The sequence below is a fragment of the Tursiops truncatus genome, chromosome 12, assembly GCF_011762595.2.
Source record: "Tursiops truncatus isolate mTurTru1 chromosome 12, mTurTru1.mat.Y, whole genome shotgun sequence".
Taxonomy (NCBI): Eukaryota; Metazoa; Chordata; class Mammalia; order Artiodactyla; family Delphinidae; genus Tursiops; species Tursiops truncatus.
This window is the reverse complement of record NC_047045.1, coordinates 58,004,564-58,030,094: the sequence shown is the minus strand read 5'-3', so window position 1 is coordinate 58,030,094 and position 25,531 is coordinate 58,004,564. Positions and strand designations below refer to the sequence as shown.

Sequence of the window (25,531 nt, the reverse complement as noted above, 5' to 3'; positions counted from 1 at the left end):
GGCAAATAACTATTGTATATCCTCTTATGTATTGTGAGAATTATGACACACTTGAACTTGTATAAAATATGAGTTTATATTTTATATAGAAACTCCTGAGTCTAGTAGAGATTACATACACTGGACTTTTAAGGTAATTTTGGAGATATTTTATTGAATAATTAGATGCATGGCACTTATTTCAACTCTCCAGTGATCTCTGACCGGCTAGGACACCATCTCCACCCACCCGACCCTAGGGATGATGTAATTATTGGAGATTGTAATTAAGGTGAAATTGTCCAGAAGCTGGTTTTCTCTCCTGAGTACTGTGCTTACGCACCTCACCTTCCTCATCTGGTCGTACCTTCCCTTCACCCCAGTTAGTGCACTGTCCCAAGGGGCATCCCAGAATGCCATTCATTTATTCATTCATTTATCTATCTTTAAGATCTCTGAGCAGTGGGTTTTATTAGGAAGTAATTCTGGCACACATCTGACGTGAGGGGGAGCTTCATGGTGACTCTTAACCATTGGCATTCTAGGTACCTGGGATAGTCCCCAGCTTACCTGTTGTGCCCTCAGGCAGATTAAGGACTGTCATTTAAGGGCCAGAAATATGAAGATTAAATTCGCCTTAATAGCCTTTCAGGGATAGATGATTTTCACATTGCTCAGAGTTTCCCCCTCTGAGTTTGTCTTCCTGTTTTAGAGTTTTTTTTTTCTTTACCTATTTCTTGTTGGAAAAAAAAAAAAGATACTGTTTCTTCATTCCATGGCATATTTAGCATGTCTGAGGGAATTTCAGTGGGTTACCGTCAAAGTGCTTTCCATACAGACAGAGTGGTATGGGGCAGGGGAGAGGTCGTAGGAGCTGAAATGGTTAGTGAAGGCCATACACAAAACGTGGAATATTAAGTGGACCTCAGAGAGATGACAAGATTGGTAAGGCCCAGAGTGCCTGGGGAAGGGCATTGGAGGCAAGGGGTTAGGGACACCGAAGCTCTAACACAAAAATAAGTGTAGCAAGTGCAGGGGCCACCGAAGAGGCTGTTCTATGCAGAAAGGCCTGCGCCGAGAAGCTCCCTTGAGAATATACAGAGCAGCGTTTGACGGATGAGTGGGTTGGTCATGCTCAGCTTGTGATAAAGTTTCAGTGAGACACTAAAGAGTTTTAGCTTGTTTCTGTAGGTTAGAGCTATCAACGATTCTCAAGCAGGGTGGAAAGCTGTCATTCAGGCCAGTGGCCACAGACGCCTGCTGCAGAATCTTTCAGAATCCTTGCCTTTCTTTCAATTTATGCTGCTCTGTGATTCTTTCTTGCGTAACCTTTCCTTTCAATAGGTCACTGCTGTCTGTTCTGACTTATTGTTAACTCTTTGCTCTTCCTTTTCTGACCTCTCTAGAGCCTAGAAGAGGAGATAACATCAATTTTGTTTAGTGAAAAGGGCTTTTCTGATAGCGTGAAAGCCTCCTTCACCTCAGCCACCACTTGGACAGCAGAGGGCACTGTTGTGAACTCCAGTGCGCCTTCTGAAAAGCTTTCTTCCTCGCCCTTCTCACAGTTGCCTGAGGTGCATTTTACTTTGTTTCCCCTGTTTTTAAAAGCCACGTATAAGAGTGATTTTTATTTTTTGAGTATTAAGGAACCCCTTCCTCCAGTTCTTTCACTGGTGCAATTAACTCTTCCTTGGAGAAACATTCAAGAAATAATGACAGAATTTGGACTCGAGGAAAAGATACTGATTGGATGTTTCTCTTGCTTCCTTTCCCTCCACCCCAATCTGCCTAAATTCAGAGAATCATTTAAACCACTAAGGCCCAGAGTCTGAGTTGTTATGTGGAGGGAAACCTTCAACCAAGTAGAAGCTAATTATTTTTTGCAGAAAAGTTTTCAAAGCCTAAATGTCTTTTAAACATCTTCTGATGGTTTATTATTTTAAAAATCCTGCTTATATGGAAAAATTTGAAGTGCTTGCCATACTCAATGAAATAATTATTTTCATTTTTTTGGAATGACCCCTAAGGGATTCCCTGAACTTGGGCAGAACCCATCTGGCCATTTGAGGTTAAGTAATAAAAATAATGATAATGAAATGTCTCCTTTAGAAATGTTCTGATCACTGGATATCTTTATTTATGAAGAAGTTTATAAGTAGGTACAGTTAAATGTTACCCATTTACCAAAATAGATTTAGAGATTTTCAGTTTAACATCTGAAACCTCTGGGTTTTCAGTAAACTTGGAAGGATGGCTCTCTTGGTCTGTCAGTAACGTGATTTACATGGTATTAATTTTGAGCAATGAAAACATGCCCTTACTATGCCTTTAAGAATAACAGGGCAGATCATGGGGCTTCCCTGGTGGCACAATGGTTGAGAGTCCGCCTGCCGATGCAGGGGACACAGGTTCGTGCCCCGGTCCGGGAAGATCTCACATGTCGCGGAGCAGCTGGGCCCGTGAGCCATGGCCGCTAAGCCTGCGCGTCTGGAGCCTGTGCTCCGCAGTGGGAGAGGCCACAGCAGTGAGAGGCCCGCATACCACAAAAAAAAAAAAAAAAAAAAAAAAAAAAAAGAATAACAGGGCAGATCAAACACAGTGTGTGAGTATATGTTGATAGGTGCCCTTTCAGGACCTTTTGCTCGTGGTTGTCCATGTTGCTGGAGCACATAAACATGAGGTCGTGTTATCCGTTATAGGAAACAGCTCCAGCCCAGTTAGTGTCTTGGCAACTTCACAGCAAGGCCTGTTTCTGCCCAGAGGGTTCAGGGGTGCAGTGCTCTTCATTCAGCATCGAGATACTTTCTTGAATAAGTAGGGTTACTATCTCTAGCTGAATTTTTAAAGTTAGAGCACAAGGCATTAGTGCTACCCGAATGTCAAAAAGTTGGCTAGGCTTTATGTAAAGTAGCCTTTTAAAAAAAAATAAGGAAAATTTTAATCTTTAAAAACAGACTCCTTTGTGAGAAAGTTTCTACCCTGATTATCAGTACTATAGCACAGGAAGTTATTTACTGATGTATTTCGTCTTCAGGCATTTATTGAACACTTAGGTCCTGTACTTAACCGGAGTAAATCTAGTCCCCCCAAAGTAGGTGCCTGCAGAGGCTAGCAATGTGCATCTCAAATGATAAACTGGGTCCATTTCAGTTTTCAAATGGAGGAGCTAAATTCTAAGAGAACACACTTGGAGCCATAACTGACATCCATCCTAACGTTATAATATCCCTTTTGCTAATCTGTCGCACAGTTTGGGATGTTAATAACCATTTCTGAAATGACAACATTTTTATGTTAATAACTGTCTGAGACAATTATAATTTTGCCAATTAAAGCTGATTTTTAAACAAGCCAGCAAAAAACAAAGGCATCCTCGTATTAATACTATATTCATTTAGGAATTAGGGGTTCAGGCCAGGATTTTTTTTTTTTTTTTTTGGTCTGATTAAAATCAAACTGTCGAATAGATTTTAAAAGTCTTAACATTTAAACTTTAAAATAATGAGTAAGCTCTGGTATAATTCCATTTTTCCCCCTACCTTTTCAACAAGAAGGAGCTTATAGATATAAGTATAATAAAACCATTTCGTCTCTTTGGGACGATGCTAGCAGTTTTTGTGTTTTTGTTTCCTTCCCTAAGCTTCTTGCATTTGTCTGGATTGTCCTTCATGTGACCTCGGGCAAAGGTTTTTGTAGCTGTTGATTCTTGCTGTTCTGTCTTTGCGGTGTCGGATGTTTGTTTTGGTGGGTGTCGAGGTAAACCTTTATTGATTCTGTGTCCTCGGTTGCTTTTTGTTCCGCAGAAATGCGCTCCTGAGTCGGAAGGGCCTTGCGCCGGAGCCAGTGATGCTGTTAAGGTTCTCCCCTTTTCCATGTTAACACCATTGCCCGACGTGTCCAATCCCGCTCACGTTTTCACCCGCTTCCCTTTCAGTCCACCATCATCATCATCATCTTTGCTTTCCTCCATGACATGAACCTGCCATCGGTTAATTTTGCTTGCCGTCGTTTTGATTTATTCATCTATTTTTGTTTCCCCCTCATCCATTTTTGTTTCTGTGCAGAGTTCACTTGAGACTCTGAATATAGTGGAGGAGAAGAAGCAGGCAGAGGTTGGGAAAGACGAAAGAGTAACCCCGGCAGAGATGAACGGTAAAGAGCCGTCCCCTGGGCATGGTCCTGGGGAGATGCGGAAGGTGGAGCCGGGGACGCAGAAAGACCCCACCCCCCTGTCTTCTGAGAGCAGCAGCGAGAGCGAGGAGGAGGCGGAGGACGTGGGGGAGTACCGGCCCCACCGCCGAGCGCCTGAGGGCGCCATCAGGGAGGAGCAGGGAGAGTATGAAGAAGAGGTGGACGAGGCACCCGGCCCAGCAGCCAAGGTAGTAGAGAGGCAGGACCCGGTGCCAGCAGCCAGCGCGGTCACGCAAGCAGGTGCCAGTGTCGGCACAGTAGAAACAGTGACCCAGGAAAAGGGAGCGGGCCCCCAGATCCCTGCCGAGAAGAGTGTAAACGAAGGCGCTGTTAAGCAAGACGTGAGCGAAGAAGCGGAGGACGAGCAACAGAAAGTTAACGGAGACGTGGCTCCCGTTGACATTGATGTTTTGCCACAGATTATCTGTTGTTCAGAGGTAAATGGGAGACCCAAGCGGGAGCTCAACGCTAGAGCTGTTTCTCAGGCGGAGCCACACCTGCCTCTCTTCTTCTCCTGTCCTCCCAGGTCTCCTTCAGCTTTTCCGACAGGATTCTGATTTTGATCTCTCACGGGAGGAAGGGGGAAGGCCCTGCTCTGTCGATTTTCTGCCCTCTCGGGTCACGGTTTCCGGCGTCTTTACCACAACTGGATCACCCGATAAACTTTCCAACAGCAGCCGTGTCATTTTTTCCCTTCTCATTTCACGTTGAAAATTTTCTTTGCATGTTTTTGGATGTTTTTGATGGTTTATCTTCAGTTGCACTGTCTCCTCATACTCAATGCCTTTTTGTGCATTAGAAAATTGTGTATGTATTGTTGAAAAACGGGCAGTGTGTGTGTGTTGCTGGTGTCACGACTGGGTTTGACTTTCTGGCTCACTCTCTCTCCAGTTTAAGATTTTCAGAATGGCAGCAGGCTTCGATTACCAGGATGCTCTGAATTCAGCATCTGGCCTGATGAAAACATTATTTCTTGAATACCCCTGGCACTTCAGGTTTTAGATGCCAGGGATTGTACGGTCTGGTCAGGAGACGTAGCTTTCCTTCTGGGCAGCGAGAAGCTAACAGGATACCCTTCTCTTCTCGTTCTGTCCTCTCATCAATTCTGAATTATTTGCAAGTTTGATCATGTGTTTTGTGAGTTGTCTCCATTGGGTATGGGTCTTTTCCTTTTTCTCTTCAAGAAAGAGAACTTTCCATACTCCTCTTAGCTTAAGTCTTGGTCACTAGGTGCAGTGTCTCTGATTTGGGAGTCAAAGTTATGCTGAGGGAGGATTTACTTCCATGTGAGTGTTCCTTGATTAAAATTCAATGCCGACAGTAGAGGGATTATCCATATTTGCTCTCTTTCATGGGGTAGAAAATCTTGAAGTGACTTTGTCTTGAAATAATTAACTGGATTTATGTTACTTTTAAACTTCCGATTTCACTTCAGAGAAGACATTTTGAAAGTCTTTGAATGCCTTGAACTATTATTTTCTGCATTTAATATACAGGTTATTCCTCTTTAAATAATTACACTTGGGAATTTTCTCTCAAGGAAAGCACTGTAGTGCTTTGGTAGTAGTATAGTCTGATGGTGTATTAAAGATACACGCTCAGCAGACTGCAGTGTTAACAGGCATTGTTAACAGGCAATGTTAACAGGCAATGTTAACAGGCATCTCCTTGAATGTTTTAAATGGTTCAGAGCATTAATGCAACAATGGTGGAGTGACTCTACAGGTATATAACGTTTTAACTTATGTAATACAGAAGAAACACTGCAAGATTTAGACCGGTATAACTGAAAACCATCCTGCTTGAAGGTATTCTTTCTGAAAATGGGGTCTCCTTGTCAGTAGGGCAGAAAAGGCTTTTTGGGAAAAGAGCAAATCTTAGCCTACTGACCAAGTGTGCCAATTAAAGGCACACACGCAAACCTTACAGCCTTCACACAAACTATATGCTTCTTTAAACTGTAATAAAAATTGAGGCAGGTCACTTCTCATCGCTCATTCTGTTTTGTTTTGTTTTCAATTTTATCATTACTTGCTTAAAGCTAAAGTTTCCATATCACTGTACGCCAGGCTTGACACGTAAGTAATTTGGGACCATCATAATCTGAAGCCCGCCACGATTTAGGGAGCCATTATGCTAGCTTATTCTTCATATATATCTATACACATATATATGATATTTGAGGGAAAGTGTTTTTCTTTTGTTCTAGATGATTTCCTTTTATTCTTTTCTTTTGTTCATGAGTGTGTGTTTCGATATATTTCTTACAGTTATTTTTGAAGCCTCCATTAAGCACTTTTATTTTATTACCTCTAGAATTTATGTTTCCCTTCCTTTTCACTTCAGCCACCAGTGGTAAAAACAGAGATGGTAACAATTTCTGATGCCTCACAAAGGACAGAAATCTCCACCAAGGAAGTCCCTATTGTCCAAACTGAGACCAAAACCATCACATATGAGTCTCCACAGGTACAAAGTCTCTAGACTTGGACTGTTTGAGTTCTTTTTTACTTAGTCTTTCTGTTTTTGTTCTGTCTTCTCCTAGTTTATGTTTCTGACTTTGACGTAGCTTTTTATATCTCCATTTTATAACTACTTCAGCAACGTAACTTGCTACAATAAAATTGGTGACCCATTGATTATGGGGGGAAGCATACATGTGATTTTTTAGGACAGGCAGTACCAATGTTGTTCTTATTATTCTTTTGAGCCATCTCTGGCTTGATGTATCCAGGAGTGTTTATGTACACTTGGGAAACAGATCATCTTACAAAGTTTGTTGGATCTGATTTAATTTATGGATTCGTAGGATTTAATTTAGGCTTTTATCCCCTCCTCCAACTCCACAAAGACAGAGCCATTCAACTCACTCTTGTTTACAGGTACACACATAATGCACACACACCTGTGCTTCTCCTCATGTGGGATTATTTTCTGAAAAACATATGTCGCCATTCTTATGTAAATATGATACTGTGCGTCTAAATAATGATCAGATTCGTGTGTTTGATTTTAGGTATTCACACATTGATTCTGTAAAGATTTGAAATATGATATTTAACCTTAAGGGTAACAAAAAAGGGGAAAGTAGTCATCATTTCGAAATGGAACCGTTTAGAAACTGGGACAACTCTTTTCTCAACTGAGAAATTTAGTGTTCTAGTAGGATTGTACCGTGGTGGAGGATGGCAGATTACTGTCCTCTCGAAATATTTTTTAAAGGTGTAATGCGTTTATGCGTGAAACAGTCCTTAAAATCATTTTAGATATGCTCTCCGTAAATGTGCGTAGATCCCGCATAAGCACAAATAGGTTTCTTATGAACAGATGTGGTAGGAGAGCGTGTACTCACGTGTTTCTGTTGTGGTAAGTGCCCTTGTAAAGAAGTAGAGATGCGTGACCCAAGTTCGAGAGATCTCCTCCTAACTTACAGTAAGAAAGACTCTGCACTTTCCAGTTATTTCCTGTCAGTGTCAGGAAACTGGAGGTAAATGTGTTTGACGATCTTAGCATAAACTCCTAGCCTATTAATGTGCTTCATTATTTCCCTTGGTAAACTCTAGAACTTTCTAGTATCAAAGTAAAGAAGTTAAACCCTATATAGACATCGTATAAGATTTATATATAAGCTATATATATACACACTTATATAGAGAGTGCGTGCACATGTGCGCACACGTGTGCATACGTATTGAAATACATGTAGCCGTGTATACGCACAAACTATTACAGGAACCATGTCATTAAAAAAAAATCTAGAGATAAGCAATTAACCAAATCGCTTAAGCTTAGTCTATCCTGGTCAGGTTCTGTTGCTTAGTAATCTGAGAAAACGTTTATTTTTACCCACCTGTGCTTAAAAAAACAACAAACTCAGCACTTCTGGTCACTGTGGAAACTTCTCTGCTTGGTTCTCTGCTTTCTTCTTCTAGCTTCTGTAAATGGCCCTCAGCCAGATTTTCTCACGACTCCCCTGTAGATCTCAGTCCCACCTTCTACGTCCATTCTTTGTTTTTTCTCTCTCTGCCCAGGGTTGGCTTCTCCATGTGCATTTAGCCCTTGACTTTACTCTGTTTATAAATGCCAGCCAGTCTCTGATCAGTAAATCACCACTACAGACATGCAGAGGATAGGCAGCTAGCGTCTTCTGCCGCCTCCTTAGGTCTTAAAAGCTGCATGTTCGATGGGGAGGGGTCTTCTCTGACAACGTAACGGAAGTTAAGCTTTGCTTTGTGTATTCCCCCCAACTCTTCAAAGATTGATGGCGGGGCTGGTGGTGACTCGGGCACATTACTGACTGCACAGACCGTCACATCCGAGTCCGTGTCGACGACGACAACCACACACATCACCAAGGTAAAGCAATCCAGGGGAATGTACACTGCCAACAAAATCTTTTCTGAATGGTTTCTTTGTTCCTATTCACACTTCCAATTATTACGCACAGTGCCAGTGGAATAAAAATGCCTAGATTTAAAGTGTGCAAGAAACTGGGCTCCACTGACATTTGTATTTAAACCAAATCCAAATTGCAAATTTGTAAAGTACAAGGGGGTAAAAATATGTTCTAAATAGCTATACTTAAGACAGCTGTAGGAGCAGAGGGAACCTAATAAAATTGGAAGCCTAGCTTTGGTAAGTACAAGTCAGCTCTCCTGACTGAAGCAAGGAAGTGAAGACTGCCGTTGAAAATTTTCACCGAGTTGTTCAAATCATATACATTTCCCCCATTGATTTAAGATACTAGTGTGTCGATTTGGAGCATTTCTCCAGATCACTCTCTAAATGTTTAACACCTGATGACCAGCAATCCTCAAAGTGTGGTCTCTGCACTGTCAGCGGCAGTCTCACCCAGGGACTTGTTAGCAGTGTGAATACTGTGACCCCACTCTGGATCTTCTGAAACCCCAGGAGTGTTTAGGAAGCCCTCCACGTGATTCCAGTGCGTGACATGGTCATCACCTTTCTAATCCAGCATTATTTTCCAGTCGTTCCTTTTTGCTTCTGCTTCTCACGTTTGGTTAGTGCTTGAAGGTCTCAAATGTATCCCTTGTGCCCTCCTCACGCCACATTTCAACAACAAAAAAAATTTTGTGAATTAAAAAATGTCCCATAAGTGCAAGATGGTATTGGTGTTCATTTTAAAGCATATCAAGTTATTAAGACCTAATGATCTTAGTGATCAGCCTTGTTTCTTACGGTGAAGTGCGATACCTGTGACCGTGTGTAAATTTATCAGTGTTGTAGAGGTTGAGTGTGCACTTTCTCAGGACTGGGTGGTATTTGGTCATTGTTTAGAGTGTCACAGGCATATGATCTCTCAGCCTCTATCATGCCCCAGGCTTCTGTCACCTCGCTCCAAGCCAGTAACTCTGTAACTCCGTGGGCAGTTCACCCAGGAGCTCCTACCCCCGGGTCTCCTCACAGCCTTTGTTCAGCCACATTCCGTGTCCATGTCACAGCCACGTGCAGAATCAAATCAAACACTGGATGAAAATCTTTATATCGCCCTCACACATCTTACCTATCTTAAACCAAGTCCAAGTCTTCTTTTTTTTTTTATTATTGCACTAAACCAAATGAAGAAAATCACCAAATGGATCTGTATGATGCCAGTCAATTTCCCAAACCTAAACTAGATGCCTAAATTATTAGCATTCCTTATAAACTCTACATAAAACAAACAACTACTTCTCCTTTGCTCGCTTCTTTTCAAAAATTGGCCAATTGGAAGTGAAGAAACTCAGGAAACTGTAACGGAATGTTCCAGTGGAGTTGTTTGGATTAAATGGCATCTGTTGCATCTTAATCTCACCTGAATCTTGATAAGATAGTTTTTAAGGTTGCTTTCAGTTTAGGAGTGCTTACCGATGATGCTACACTTTGAACGATAGGATTCTCTATGGAGCTTAAAAATAAAGAAATTTCTAGAACATCAGTCTTCCCCACCCAGTGTGAATTGCTTAAGGATGATCGGAAGGTCTGGGTGTGCGCCATCTCTGTTTTCTCTGATTATGTGTAAACATGTTTTAGTGATTGCTAATCCTCCCCCCCTTCTGTTTCTTTATGACCTTTAGACTGTAAAAGGTGGAATATCTGAAACAAGAATTGAAAAGCGCATCGTGATCACGGGAGATGCAGATATTGATCACGACCAGGTAAAGACTTGAGCTTCTGGTTCTGAAACTGGCCGCGTTTATTTTCTAAGTTTCCGTCATCGTGTCATGTCCCTGTGTCAAACCGCTTCTCTCAGTACCTCCTTCCGAGATGAATGCACCTAAGCTTGGCATAAAGACCCTTCACAGTCTAGACACAGCCTGTCCTTTCAGCCTTCCTAGCACTGAATTAGCACAAAATGTGGGTGGTTTTTCATTTCACACTAGCTTTACACGCACCTTTGGCTCACAATAATCAAGAGGATTTTTGGCAACCGTCAGGCATTCACGTGGGCCTGGTTTAAAGGCAAGTCATCAGTTACTGACGAATAAATGGCAGTTAAACGACACTGGCTTCCAAAAAAATAAGGAAAGCCACTAAGTTTGACTTATGCCTGCTTTCAGGAACTTATCAGGTATTTTTTTATAGCATTAGAAAAGTTGGGCTATTCACTTCTAGATGTTTTCTCCTAGTTATTACTATTATTGAAGGATAGGAAAAGGTAGTATAAGGTCTCTTACAAAGTGAAAATTTATATGTATTCAGAAAAGATTTTTTAAAGAATTGTACTTCCATTCTACTGTTAAGCTGAACAGGTGACGAATGGAACCGCTGGAGACTTGGAGAGTAGCTTTAATTTTAGACTGCAGTCCCAAGTGATGATGAGAATTTTTTGTTCTGTTATTTTCTGAGTGATTTTAACTCAGCTCTAAAGGAGACCAAGCTCTTTTCCTTTTACAATAATTTGAAGAAATGGAAATGTTCAGTTGACCAAATGTTCAGTTGTCCTCAGCTGGGGAGTAGGAACAAATGATAGTCACCCAGCTTTGAACACAGAAATTTTAGAGAACAAAATTTCTCGTTTAAGAAAGACTTGCTGTAAGAAAGGCCAAACAGGAATAGATTTTCTTACATGCCTAAAAAGAAAATTACTGTTTTTTAAAACTCCTGTATATAGAATTTTACTTACATATTTCATAATTTTTTTTTTTTTTTTTTTTTTTTTGCGGTACGCGGGCCCCTCACTGTTGCGGCCTCTCCCGTTGTGGAGCACAGGCTCTGGACGCGCAGGCTCAGCGGCCATGGCTCACGGGCCCAGCCACTCCGCGGCATGTGGGATCTTCCTGAACCGGGGCACGAACCCATGTCCCTGCATCGGCAGGCAGACTGTCAACCACTGTGCCACCAGGGAAGCCCTCATAATGTATTTTTAAAAATTCCTTGACAGTTATTATAGGTTAAAAGTTTGCCCTGACTCTGAATTTTGACTTAGTAATAGAGCTTCCTAGTAGATGACTATACATGTGTCTGTTCACCACTAGAAAATGAATTACATGTGTCTGTTCACCACTAGAAAATGAATTACCTGTCTGGTTTCCTATACAGAGGATTTATTCTACTTCTCTTCACTGGGACAGTTTTGAGTTGCTCTGACCTTAAGTTGGAGCAAACCATACGTATTCTTACTCTTTTTCCCTCTGGGACTCTCGCTCAGCATTTATTGAATTTCTACAATGTGCTGGGCAGGAACCCACATACTTTGGCCTGATGGAAGGTGAAAATCGGGGTCCTCTCCCAGCCTTTGTTTCGTCTGCCCTCTGTCTCCACCAAACAAGGCCCTTTTAGGGTTTCAAATGCCACTTTTTCCCTTGAGGGGTTACTTACAGGTTTTATTTTATGTGCATTCTTTCGTCCCGTTTTTCCTGAAAACTCGAATCTAGATAGTAATGCTTCTGAACAGCAGATATTAAAAACACAGTCTGAAACGTAAGTTCCAAAATAACACAAAATAACAAAATTCCTAACTCTCCCATTAGAAGAAAATCATGACGCTGCAGCTTTAGCTGTTGCTGTGAGGACGCACACCTTCAGCCCATTTTAAAACTGAAGTGGGGCGAGGGGGCGGGGGGAGGGATAAATTGGGAGTTTGGGATTAACAAGTGCACACACCGCTATGTATAAAATAGATAAACAACAAGGACCTACTGTATAGCACAGGGAACTATAGTCAATATCTTGTAATAACCTATAAGGGTAAAGAATCTGAAAAAGAATATGTATATGTATAACTGAATCACTTTGCTGTACACCTGAAACTAACACAACATTGTAAATCAACTACGATTAAAAAAAAAAACCAAAAAACCCAAAACTGAGGCCAGATATCCAAATGAAGAGAACAGATATTTACCTTTTTCGTGTTTATTTATAAGATGTCATAAACGTTTTTGAGTAAATGTAATTGTGGCTTCTGGTATGCTTGTCACCAGGAGCTCATGATGAGTTCGCTTTCCCCTTAAAGCCTGTAAATGAGATGGTGGAGCTATTTAAAAGTAAAGGAGGGAAATTAGTTCCCTGCCACAAACTGATGTTGATCATGCAGTGACTTTAATGTCATTGACACCTTTTCAGTTCCTTGCCTACATTAAAAGAATTTTAATAGTGGAAGGAAACCCTTCATCTGAGCAGGATAGGAAAAGAAGGAATCTCTTTTGTGCTGGCAAATGAAAGAGGCTTTGCAGGTTCTACACCCGGTGCTAGTTGTGGCTCTCAGCTCCGTACCCGGGAGGCATAAACAACATGGAAAAGTGTATTTCTTTCTAATAAAATAACTTCTCAATTTGGCCGTGCGATGTGATAGTTTTCTCACAGTCTTTACTGTTCCCGCAGTGAATTAACATTTTACGGTATTTAATTACGTGTACCGATATTATGGAAGGAAAGGAACTAAGGGCAAACTGACTTCAAATATGTTTGAAGATGATAATAGCAGTTTTCCATTTTCCCTACTTTTCTGCTAATTAAAGCATGTTTCACGCCTGCTACCTTCCCTTGGGTATCATGTATGTTTCCTCTTTGACAGGTGCAGGGTTTAATGTAGGCAGGTCTTTGTAATGAACATAAATTCAAAGTAGCTGAGAAGTTGTTCTGTAGCCACGTTGGCTCCCATCAGAGCTGTCCTTTCTCAAATTGGATTCCAGAAACCAGCAGGGACTAGACCGTGTTGATTGTTCCAATCTCCCTCTTGCCTCTGAACGCAGACTTAGAGCCTCCCTGATGTACTTGGTCGCCTTCCCCACTCACACTGCAGTTAGTACACGGCAGCACTTGCTGTCCTGCTCTGAGATGAGGTCCCCACTCTGCTCCTGCCCACTGGGCTGCCTGCTCTCCCCGCGTGGCAAGCAGTTGTGCTGATGCTTAAGTGGAAGCCTGGTCCCCTGTCTGATCCTCTCTTGTCCCAACACAGGTAGGTTGCCAGAGTTTGTTCCCCAGTGGAAATTTAAGCACCATCAAGTGTCTTCCAAGCTTCTGAGTGAAAAGTCTTTGGCGTAAAAATAATTCTGGGGGGTAGTTTTATCTTTCTTTGTGGAATGCGGCTCAGGGCTTTGCTCAGTAACCTTCCAGCTGACAGAAATGATATTGCAAACAATAAATGCAGTTGTCCCCAAAGGCAGGTGACAACGCAGCAGGAAAATTGTGCTGCTTTTTTCAAATGTATGTTTTCCTTATGAGATACAGCAATCTCTCTCCTAGTAGGATTTCTTTTTTGTTTTCAGGTTCTTTCCTAGATTTTGAGTGTTGTTCCGTGTGGTTTTCTTTTACTTTTTCCCCCGAGACCTCTTTAAACATCTTTCCCTCTGAAAAACAGGATCTTTCCACTTTGCCATAATCCTTGTATACAGTTTACTTTCTGACCAAACTCAGAGAAATCTTGTCTGCTTTCTCACAGCCTCATCCAGGAAAACGCCCATGAATCAGTGGAGGGGCAGCCCTCTCCTGCCCTGTAGCCCCCTGGCAGGATGGTCCTGAGGAAGACCCATTAACCTTTTTGCCTTCACTGTTTCCACCTGTAAAATAGGGAGCTGTATTTTATTATCTAAAAGATTAGTCTCTCTCTTTTCTTTAGCTTTACTGATTGTTTGTCGTCATTGTTGCTTGTGGTTTTAATTGTTCTGTGTCCTAGAAGCCAATAGATATTTTTCCTGCAACATCCCTCAAACAATTACTGAGAGCCTAAGAGGGCAAAGATGAGCAGAGCCTGGTCCTGCACTGTGAGTTTTTTTTTTTTTAATTTTATTTATTTTAATTTTATATTTTTTAACATCTTTATTGGAGTATAATTGCTTTACAGTGGTGTGTTAGTTTCTGCTTTATAACAAAGTGAATCAGCTATACTTATATCCCCATATCTTTTCCCTCTTGCGTCTCCCTCCCACCCATCCTATTCCACCCCTCTAGGTGGTCACAAAGCACCGAGCTGATCTCCCTGTGCTATGCGGCTGCTTCCCACTAGCTATCGATTTTACATTTGGTAATGTATATATGTCCATGCCACTCTCTCACTTTGTCCCAGCTTACCCTTCCCCTCCCTGTGTCCTCAAGTCCATTCTCTAGTAGTTCTGCATCTTTATTCCTGTCCTGCCCCTAGGTTCTTCATGACCATTTTTTTTCTTTTTGTTTTTTAGATTCCATATATATATATGTGTTAGCATATGGTATTTGTTTTTCTCTTTCTGACTTGCTTCACTCTGGATGACAGACTCTAGGTCCATACACCTCACTACAAATAACTCAATTTCGTTTCTTTTCATGGCTGAGTAATATTCCATTGTATATATGTGCCACATCTTCTTTATCCATTCATCTGTGGATGGGCACTTAGGTTGCTTCCATGTCCTGGCTGTTGTAAATAGAGCTGCAATGAACATTGTGGTACATGACTCTTTTTGAATTACGGTTTTCTCAGGGTATATGCCCAGTAGTGGAATTGCTGGTCGTGTGGTAGTTCTATTTTTAGTGTTATAAGGAAATTCCATACTGTTCTCCATAGTGGCTGTATCAATTTACATTCCCATCAACAGTGCAAGAGGGTTCCCTTTTCTCCGCACCCTCTCCAGCATTTATTGTTTGTAGATTTTTTGATGATGGCCATTCTGACTGGTGTGAGGTGATACCTCATTATATCATTGTAGTTTTGATTTGCATTTCTCTAATGATTAATGATGTTGAGCATTCTTTCATGTGTTTGTTAGCAATCTGTATATCTTCTTTGGAGAAATGTCTGTTTAGGTCTTCTGCCCAGTTTTGGATTGGGTTGTTTGTTTTGTTGATATTGAGCTGCATGAGCTGCTTGTAAATTTTGGAGATAAATCCTTTATCAGTTGCTTCGTCTGCAAATATTTTCTCCCATTCTGAGGGTTTTCTTTTCATCTTGTTTATGGTTTCCTTTGCTGTGCAAAAGCTTTTTAGTTTTATTAGGTCCCATTTGTTTATTTTTGTTTTTATTTCCATTTCTCTAGGAGGTGGGTCAAAAAAGGATCTTGCTGTGATTTATGTCATAGAGTGTTCTGCCTATATTTTCCTCGAAGAGTTTGGTAGTGTCTGGCCTTACATTTAGGTCTCTAATCCATTTTGAGTTCATTTTTGTGTATGGTGTTAGGGAGTGTTCTAATTTTATTCTTTTACATGTAGCTCTCCAGTTTTCCCAGCACCACTTATTGAAGAGGCTGTCTTTTCTCCATTGTATATTCTTGCCTCCTTTACCAAAAATCAGGTGACCATATGTGCGTCGGTTTATCTCTGGGCTTTCTATCCTGTTCCATTGATCTATCTTTCTGTTTTTGTGCCAGTACCATACTGTCTTGATTACTGTAGCTTTGTAGTGTAGTTGGAAGTCTGGGAGCCTGATTCCTCCAGCTCCGTTTTTCTTTCTCAAGATTGCTTTGGCTATTCGGGGTCTTTGTGTTTCCATACAAATTGTGAAAATTTTTGTTCTAGTTCTGTGAAAAATGCCATTGGTAGTTTGATAGGGATTGCATTGAATCTGTAGATTGCTTTGGGTAGTGTAGTCATTTTCACAATGTGGATTCTTCCAATCCAAGAACATGGTATATCTCTCCATCTGTTTGTATCATCTTTAATTTCTTTCATGAGTGTCTTATAGTTTTCTGCATACAGGTCTTTTGTCTCCTTAGGTAGGTTTATTCCTAGGTATTTTATTCTTTTTGTTGCAGTGGTAAATGGGAGTGTTTCCTTAATTTCTCGTTCAGATTTTTCATCATTAGTGTATAGGAATGCCAGAGATTTCTTGCACCATGAGTTTTGAGGCAACTGGGTAATTTCAAGTATCACTCGAGTGTGGAGAGCATAAACCACCCTGGAGGCTTTACATCATTCCTTCAGTCCATACATCGAACCTTAACATTATCTTTATAATCTTAGCATAAATCTCAGGTTGCAGATGAGAGTCCTAAGGTCAGAGAAGATCTGTTTTCTCCACGTCTCACAGTGCGTGCCAGGCTGAGTGGGATTCAGAGCCAGCGTGTTTCTCCTACATGTATCATTATTTGGCAGTGGACTGGAGAAATGGGAAACCTGGGGAAATGAGATGCATTCTCTTTTAGAAAAAGGAGCCCATTTCAAATCTCCTGCTTCCTCAAATAAAGCAGTGAAACTGTCTTGGCAGGAGGAGGGATGGATCCCAGGTGATGGCTATGCTCGTGTACAGCCATCCCAAGAAACAGCCTCTTCCTCTACTCACAGTGCTCTCTCCTGACCCCACAGGCGCTGGCCCAGGCCATCAGGGAAGCCAGGGAGCAGCACCCCGACATGTCGGTCACAAGGGTTGTGGTGCACAAAGAAACCGAGCTGGACGAGGGGGAAGAGTAAGGTAAGAGCCTCGTCATCGGGGCCTTTCTCCTGACTTCTGTATTCCTGAACCTGCCGAGCGATGTGAAAGGCACGTCTGCATCATGGTGCCTGTCTCCTCCAGTTCATCTGATCTTTCAGACTTTTTCATCTCCAAGTACATCTGCTCGGGTGACCTGTATATAGTTAATTATAAACTCTGTGGACCCACGGGCATCGTGTGGTGTTAATAACTGCCATGTATTGAGAGCCGCTAATAATCAACATTTATATGTTACTTTACTATTTGTAAAGCGCATTAATATAAGTTATCTCAGTGTTCACAAAGAGCCTGTTAGGAAGGTGCTATTGCTTTCGTTTAGATGAGGGATTTTTGTCGTAGGGGCCCAAAGGGGAGATGAGTTAATCTTTTAAATGGAGACATTAAGAACTCTGTATCAGAGAAGGAACCATAAAGGCAAAGATTGCTTTGACTGTATAAAGAGGTAAAAATTTGAGCCAAACCAACAAAAACAAAAGTAAAAGGTAAGTGATAAAGTTCAACGTACCTGGTAGAGACAGGATTAATATCCTGAATATATTATATTAAGAAGCTCTTATGTGTCATCAGAAAATGTAAACACTTAAGTAGAAAACTGAGTAGAGGATTAAGCAAGTAAACCACGTAGAAACTAAGTGAATAATGAGCAAAAAGTATTCCGCCTCAGTATTGTTTACATCAGTACAAATGAAAAATTCACTGCTGAATCTGGCAAAGTGTATGTTTTTAGCCAGGGTCGGGGATGTGGGGGGGCGGGGAATATACTTATGCTGCTGTATCAATTAGTAGTATTTCCTGGAGGGCAACTTGGCAAAAACCCACGTCAGACGTGCTTACCGTTTAAAGCACTGTGAGAAATTTATCTTAAATAATCAGAGACGGATACAAAGATTTACCTACAAGAGTATCACATGTTTATATATACTAGCAAGAAATTTGAAACAATCTAAATGGCCAGCAGTAGGGAGTGGTTATACATTATGCTGCTTCCATGGGATGGCGAAGTACATATAGCCTTTAAAAGTTGCGTTAAAGGGTTCTTAAACACTGAGTAAGTGTCCCTGATCATGTACGTATTAGGGTTTTAAAAAGCAGGTTTTATCACGCAGCACATATACTTAATATTGCATTCTTGTTTTTAAAATGATCCGTACATTGGTCAGTTGATAGATAGATCCCCACTGGAGGGACTGGTCACATAACCCGTCTTCCTCCTTGTGGCAAGACTAAGTGCTCTCCCGTCGTAGGGCGTGAGGGGTCCTACCAGTGCACAGCCTCCCCTCTGACTTACTAACGTTTGCCAATCTGACAGATATGAAATGGCGTACAACTTAAGACATACGACATGTAACTTACTGCCATATAAATTTCTTGGTCATACAGATTCTTGATAGATTCTGGATACTAATCCTTTATCAGTTTTATGTGTTCAGGTATCTTTGTTTGTGGTTTGTCTTTTATTATCAATATAGGGCAGTATATTAATATATTGAATGTAGTATTTAATATGTAAATATAGTTGAGTTATCAAGCATTTCTTTATGGCTTATGCTTTTTCCATATCCTGAGGTGTTAAAGGTATTTTCAATCTGGAAATTTTAATGTTGCCTTTCATGGATCAATCCTTAATCTATCAGAAATTTTTTCTGTGTGATTAGAAACAGTGATTTGTTTGTTTCCCGTATAAGTAGCCAGCGTTCCAGCCCTGTTTATTGAAGAGCCCGTCCTTGCCCCGTCTAGTCTGCGGGTCAGATATCAAGTGCGTGGGTGTGTCTCTGAGCACATTCATTTCTATCAGTCTGTGTGTCTGTCCCTGCCCCAGTGCCATATAGCTTTAAAATGAGAATTGGTATCTAGGAGCACAACACTTCCCAGTTCTTTCTCTTCAAGAATGTCTTGGCTGTTCTGGGCTCCTTCTGTTACATATAAATTTCAGAATCAGAGTGTTAGGTTCTAAGATATCCTGTGGTATTTTGATTGGAATTGCATCTGCTCTGTAGCTCAGTATACTGAGAATTACGTCTTTATGATATTGTCTTCTTTTCCACAAATATTAACATCTTTCCATTTATATAGATCTTCTTTAATGTCTTTCAATAAAATTGTGTAATTTTTTTCCCCAGAAGTTGTTGCTGGCATAGGGAGATACAACTAACTTTTCAATACTGCTCTTATATCTAGCAACCTTACTCTTTATGTTTTAGATGATGTTTTCAACACAGGGTGTATAAAGGGCCTGTGAGCAGAAATCATTTAAAGTTTTAGCACAAGCACAGTATCTGTTTTACCTGAATTAATGTGCTATGTTACATGCAAGTCTGAGAACATTCTTAGCTAGGAGTCAGAAGATCAAGTACTGTGTTTTAATCTTGCCAGATCTCAAACTATGGGACGTTGGGTAAGTCAGTGGGGCTGGTACAATCTACCTTTTCTGCTTATATATAATATGACAATGAATGGGAAAATTGAGTGTTGTACAAATGTAAAAATAATGCGTATTTCTCCTCTAAATTCTATGAATCAGTTACTTAATCAGGAATATGAGACAAAAATTAGTGACCACTAGCATTACCAGCACTTCACCTTCATTTGTGGTTTTTAATAAGCTTTAAAATAAATTAGTTATGTCATTGATTCTTAATACCTTATATTTATTTGTTCAGTGGACACACACACACACACACACACAGCCTTTGAAGTTTGCCTGTCTCGGAGGCCATCTTTTATAAGCAGCCTTGTTAAACAAATTTAGGAGGTTAAAGTGTAAATTCACGTGTAAGATGAGCAAACTAGATAAATTTGGAAAGATTCATTTATTCATTGAAAAATATTTAGCAAGTGCCACAGCATGCTAGGCCTACTTAGGCAGTGAGGATTCGGATGGTCACATTGGTAGACAGCACAGTCCCGGTCCCCTTTCTCAGGAAGGATCCACTCCAGGAGGGGAGGTGTCAGTATTAACAAATAGAATGTAATTGCATATCTGATAAATGCTCCGAAGGAAATAATGTGAGATGAGAGAACGAGATAGGGGGCTTGAACTGTTATCAATTTAACCTGTTACTTGAGAAATAGAATTTGAGTTGCAATCTGAAGGACAGATGGGAGCTACCTCAGTGTCTTCTCACAGTCATTTTAGCATCTCCGCTCCTGACTGGCCGCACTTGTTCTTGAAAAATTTCCTTTGCTGATGCCCGTCAGGGCTGGGAAGAATGTGTTTCCACTGTTTCAGCTACCCTCTGGCTGCCCTGCCAGAATCCCACAGAGGCAGCAGTGGCTCAAGGCAAAGAGCAGGACCAGGACGGTGTCCCAACGTCAGAAAAGAAGAAGAAAGAACTATTTGTGATGTATCGGTCCCGTCTCCCTTTTCGGGCGTGAAAAGCTCTCCTCCTGGTCTGACCTGACCTCTTCCTTTGGAGTAGCTCTGACCTCTTGATCAAGCATTGAGCGTGGCAGGCAGGGAAACAGAAAGACGGTCAAAGAACAATGTGCCGAAGACTGAAGTCCCGGTCTGCTTCCCCATGCTGGGCGGTTGCCAGCGGTGAGGCAGAGGGGCTGCGTGCAGCTCCACGAACAAGAAAACGCTTGGAGGAGCACTTGCCTTGATCTCTGTGTCGTTTTTATTTCCTCTTAAGGGCTACTCCCTCCTGCTATTTTATTCTGAATGCATATTTATGAGCCCTTGAGTGGACACAAAATGTTACTGACCTCGTCACCACTAGAATGGTGTCCCCGCTGGTCCTGATGAAAAGGTAGAAGAGCCCAGGCTTGGGGGTGTGGTCTGCGCGGCCCGAGAAGGAAGGAGCCCCAGCAGGGGGAATGTGCGACCCTGCTTCAGCTGGTGCCGTAAGCTCTGTGAACGCAGACTTCAGACGAGCCTCTCAGACTCCTGGAGTAATCATTGACGTTGCATGAAAAAGTGAAGGACGCCTCCTTTTCATCGGAAAGCAGTGAGCGGCCCAAGGATCACATGATGCAAGAGCAGCCTCTCACCCATTCACTCATTTTATTCCTTTTTGTCGTTACTGTTCATTATACAGGTATTATGGAAGTCTCATTAGGTATCATCTACTGTTTTACCACTGAGATTTCAAATCAGGGTCTGTACTCACAGACAATAAAGCAGTGGTAGCAGCATAGAGTCTCAAGTTTCATCAGAGGTTCTGGACTGAGTTTCGTGGGAACGAAAAGGCGAGATCTCTGAATCAGGATGGGGCATCAGAGATGGCTTCTCACTGGAGCTTCACGGCGAGTTGGAGTGAGCCCAGGGAACGAAGGCGTGGAAAGGGGGCGATTCAGGCAGGATCTGGTATTGTGCACCAGACACTCCAGGAACAGGGCAAAATCAGGTGCAGCTGCCTCGCAGGGCACTTGTAGCAGAGTCATGGGAGATGAGGGCGCAGAGGGGCAGAGGCCCGATCACAAAGAGTCTTAGAAGCCAAGCAGGAGGCTGAAATTTATCCTGGAAAGCTGTAGGGGTGCTCCTTTGTATTTGAGAGGTGGTGAGGAGACAAAGGCTTGTGACTTTTTGACCGTTTGCATGAGGATACGGAAGTTAGTGAGTTGGGAGGACAGAGGAGTGAGGAAAAATGCCAGATAACGCCCAGGTTTCTGGCTTGGACAAACGGGTCGATGGTGATACCTGTAATTTCAGTCATGGAACACATGGATTTCATTTTTCACATGTCATGTGCAATGTGGCCAGTCCTTTCAGTTTAGCTGTCTTAAAGCAAAGATGCGTTTTTTGTTCTCTGGTACTATAGGAGAGACCAACTGTCATGGGAATTATAGTGGAAGCTTGGAAGTGAATGTATAAGGCTCTGTCTTACACACACACACATACACACACACACGACATGGTTAATTGGAAACTTACCAGATAGTCTGAGTGTTAAGAGGAAGTGTAACAGCAGATTTGCTGGGTTCAAATCTACTTCTTAGTTGCGTGATGTGTGCCGTTTATTTCATTCCTCTATGCCTCATGAACTGGAGGTGATAATAGAATCTGCAGAGGGTTTGTGAATAAGGCATGTTGTAAGAACTTTTCATAACATAGAAGGCCAGCCATGAACCCTTTTTGCTCTAAAAAGTCAAATAAAAACTTCTACCCCAGAGATGTTGAGCTTGAGATGCACGTGAAATGTCTTCATGAAGAGGTCCAGGAAGTAGCCAAGAGCTTTGAGAGAGAGAACGAGAGGAAGAAAGAGAGAGAGAGAGAGACAGACAGACAGAGAGAACGGCAGGCTTCAGAGCAGGAGGTAGACACACCTGAATGTGTCATCCACTGATGAAGCCTACCCAGGGCCAGGTCAGAGAGTCGGGGCCTGTGGAACAGAGGAGCTACAGGAGGAGTGAGAAGGGCAAGAAGATAGAAAACAGGGAGATAAGGCGGCCACGAAAGCTCCAAGAGAAGCTAGCTCCAAGAAGGAGAGCATAATCAGCCTTAAATATGGCAAAGAAATCAGGTGCCTGTGTCCTCTGGAATTGTCAGTACAGAATCGACCTGGGAGCTTTGTCACAGCTCCTTCAGTCAAGTAGTGGAGATGGAGCCTGTAACAGGTTGAGGAAATAGGGTTTACACAGAGTGCTTTCGAGAAGCAGGAACACTCAGTAATTGGCCTTTTGCTTTTCCATCTGCCTTGCCTGCCTTCATCTGAGAAGACAGAGCATTGGCCTGACAGAGCCACTGGAGCTAGTGCAGTGATTACTAAAAACCTGGTACATCCATCATTCCGTGGAGACTGTTAGGTGGACCCTGAGTTCCAGTCCCCAACCCACAATAAATAACTCTCAGTTAGTTGTGTTGCTGTCTGTGCTAGCCTGCATCTATGAACACCAGTTTCTAAACAAGATAATATTGTGCTCCAACCAACATTTCAACCAACCAACATTTCAAAGTCAGGGTGATGTTCACGGTTTCAAAATGAACTCGCAAAAACAACGGGAAATTAGCATCAGCTGTCTAACTCCCTTGACAAGAGAGAAGAATGACGTTGGCCGATCGGAGCTCTAGCCGATCACGAGCTACTCATGTACATGCGAGCGTCTCCCTGTCCTTGAAAAAAAAGCACCAGCCTGTTGGCATCCAGATGCCGATTTTCAATTCAGGGATGTTTCAGGCTTGTTGGTTTCAGTTGTGTTGCATTTTTATTTTATAAGTTTGCCTAGTTGTAGTACTCTTGTACCAGAAATTAGCATTTTATTACAGCTTAGTTTTCAATATAAGTTAATCAAACATAAAATGAAGACTTCTACATAGAAATGAAAAGCCATTTTGGATTTAGTGAGTTTTAGGCATTGCCAGTTTTCACTGTGGAATGCTGGGGCATACTCTGTTTAACATTTATAAATCTGGCAGGTGCTATCAGTGAGTCACAGTATATTTGAACTACCCAACAGAAGGGGCGCTGGTTGCCCCTGCCATTGTCCATTCATTAGCACCTGGGAGTCACTGATTCCCCGGAGTTTGCTCTTGGACAGAATCATTATTGACTGTTGTTTTTACAAATGAAACTATATGTATTTTTTCTGGCAACAGAAAAGCAGAGGCGGTCATAGTTTTTTGAAAGGGAAAGATGGTAGAAAATGTAAGTGGCCCATAATTGCTCTGCTGCTAGAGATAGATGATCCCTTTCACAGTGTATATACTTGTGAGCACATACTCAGATGCACTCCCATGTGTTCTCACACCTCTGTTTATATAGGCTGATCCTGTTGATGCTATCACATATCCGGCTTTTTCCTCCGCTTCACAGTACCTTGTAGATAAGTTTGCCCATCATTATCTCATTTTCCAACAGCCATCGAATAGATGCAGGATGGTTTACTTGAGCCCTATTAATGGGCATTTAGGCTGTTCCTCAGTTTTCACAAGTAAATTCACAGCTGCAAAGATTACACTTGTGTGTACATTTGGGGGGCATTAACTTCATTGTTTCTCTAGGACAGATATTTTTAAAAATTAGAGTTGGTGTGCTAAAGGTTTCTTTTTGACATATTGCCCACCTGCCCTCCTTAGAGGTTCTACAAAGTTAGACGCCCACTAGCAATTTAAGAATGTCCCCGTTTCCCCACATCCTTGCCAACACTAAAGATTATACGACATTTGAAAAGTCTTTGCCAACCTGGTGAGGAAAGAGCATTTGTCCCCTTCCCCCCTTTTTTTAAATTGTGAGGAAAGAGCATTTTTTAATCGTTACTATTGTTCATTGCTAAGGAGGTCACAGTACACATATTCACACATATGTGCACACAAACACAATTTGCATTTCTTTGAATTGCCAGTTTGTATCCTTTGTCCACTTATCTATTCAGGTGTTTATCATCTTTTATCTTTTACAGAGTTAAGGTTATTAATCTCTTAGTCACAAATGCTTGTTGTTTTCTCCAGTTTTTCATTATTTTGGGGAATTTAAAGTGGCACCAAAAAGGGGGGGAGAGAGCAAGACAAAATTGACCAACAGGACACAGGCAGGCCGTATCCAGAGTTTTGGTTTGTTTTTCAGCCCAAACAGTATGTCACGGAATTTGAGTTAATTATGAATGCTTAAAATGGGAAGATATCTAGCGATTCGAGAAACATCAGAAGCTCTAACACCGAGCCTCCTTTCTCTCAAGGCTGCAGTGGCTCAGTAGGTGCGGCCACTTAAGGGGAAGGAGGGGCTCTCCAAGTCCCCAGTGTCTCTTCCTTCCCATCTCTTCATGTTGAGGTCCCGGTACCCTGTCTCCCTACTTACATGTTACCCAGCCAGTCTCTGAGGAGTGTGGAGGTGGTGGTTATGACTTTACTGTACCCTAGTGCAGGGTGTATTTAAGAGTATGGGAATTAAAAGAATATTTAATTTAAAACTGCATATAGACCATCTTCTTCTCTCCCCGCTCCGTCCGCCTTTTTATGAGGAAATAGCATCCTAGAGATTTGCCATAGGTCCCTTTTCTATAAGAACCATCAAATACCATCCATGTGTAGAGCTGAGTATAGTTTCATTTGTTTCAAGAACTTGTCTAATGTCAGATAGCTCAGATACTAGCTTTTAAATAGTAATTTTAAATTTTAATGTAAACTTGTGGGTAGGTTAGGACAGAATTTTGCGGGGGGAACGAATTAATAAGTCTGAGTGTATGTGTGTGTGTTTTTAAGATACTCCTGTGCTCATGAGGATTATAGTGCCAGGACATGTTGGCCCTATGTTTCTTTAACTCTCATGCATCAAAATGGTTAGTATTAGAGCAAGTGAGAATCTAGCCTTGTTCTGTTCGGCATGGTAGCCAGTACTCACGTGTGGCTCTTGAGCATTTGAAATGTATTCCAAATTGAGCATTGAAATGCTATTCCAAATTGAGATGTCCTGCAGGTATAAAATAACGTACTGGATGCTGAAGAGGTCAGAAAACATTGTTAACTAATAAGTGACGGAGTTGGGTCTGGAGATGAGTTGTTTTGATTCCCACTAACCTTCCTATTTAATGAAAATACGAAACGAACACTAAGTGAGTTCTATTCATACATAGTTCAAA

The 25,531-nt window shown here is 41.6% G+C and overlaps 1 protein-coding gene across 31 annotated transcripts in view; it reads left to right on the top strand.

Annotated features, from left to right (window-relative positions):
* EPB41L2 (erythrocyte membrane protein band 4.1 like 2) overlaps nt 1-25,531 on the top strand; it is a 271,017-nt gene that overhangs the window by 182,019 nt on the left and 63,467 nt on the right. For 18 of the 31 annotated variants that reach the window (XM_033867725.2, XM_033867723.2, XM_019951909.3 and 15 more), the window contains 7 exons: nt 1,386-1,553; nt 3,783-3,836; nt 4,044-4,607; nt 6,517-6,639; nt 8,428-8,526; nt 10,248-10,328; nt 16,891-16,996. In XM_033867725.2, coding sequence (XP_033723616.1) covers nt 1,386-1,553; nt 3,783-3,836; nt 4,044-4,607; nt 6,517-6,639; nt 8,428-8,526; nt 10,248-10,328; nt 16,891-16,995 — 1,194 coding nt within the window. In that variant the 3' untranslated portion in view covers nt 16,996. The remainder of the gene's footprint in view (nt 1-1,385; nt 1,554-3,782; nt 3,837-4,043; nt 4,608-6,516; nt 6,640-8,427; nt 8,527-10,247; nt 10,329-16,890; nt 16,997-25,531) is intronic. The other 13 variants (XM_033867729.2, XM_033867731.2, XM_033867733.2 and 10 more) reach the window with 6 other exon arrangements.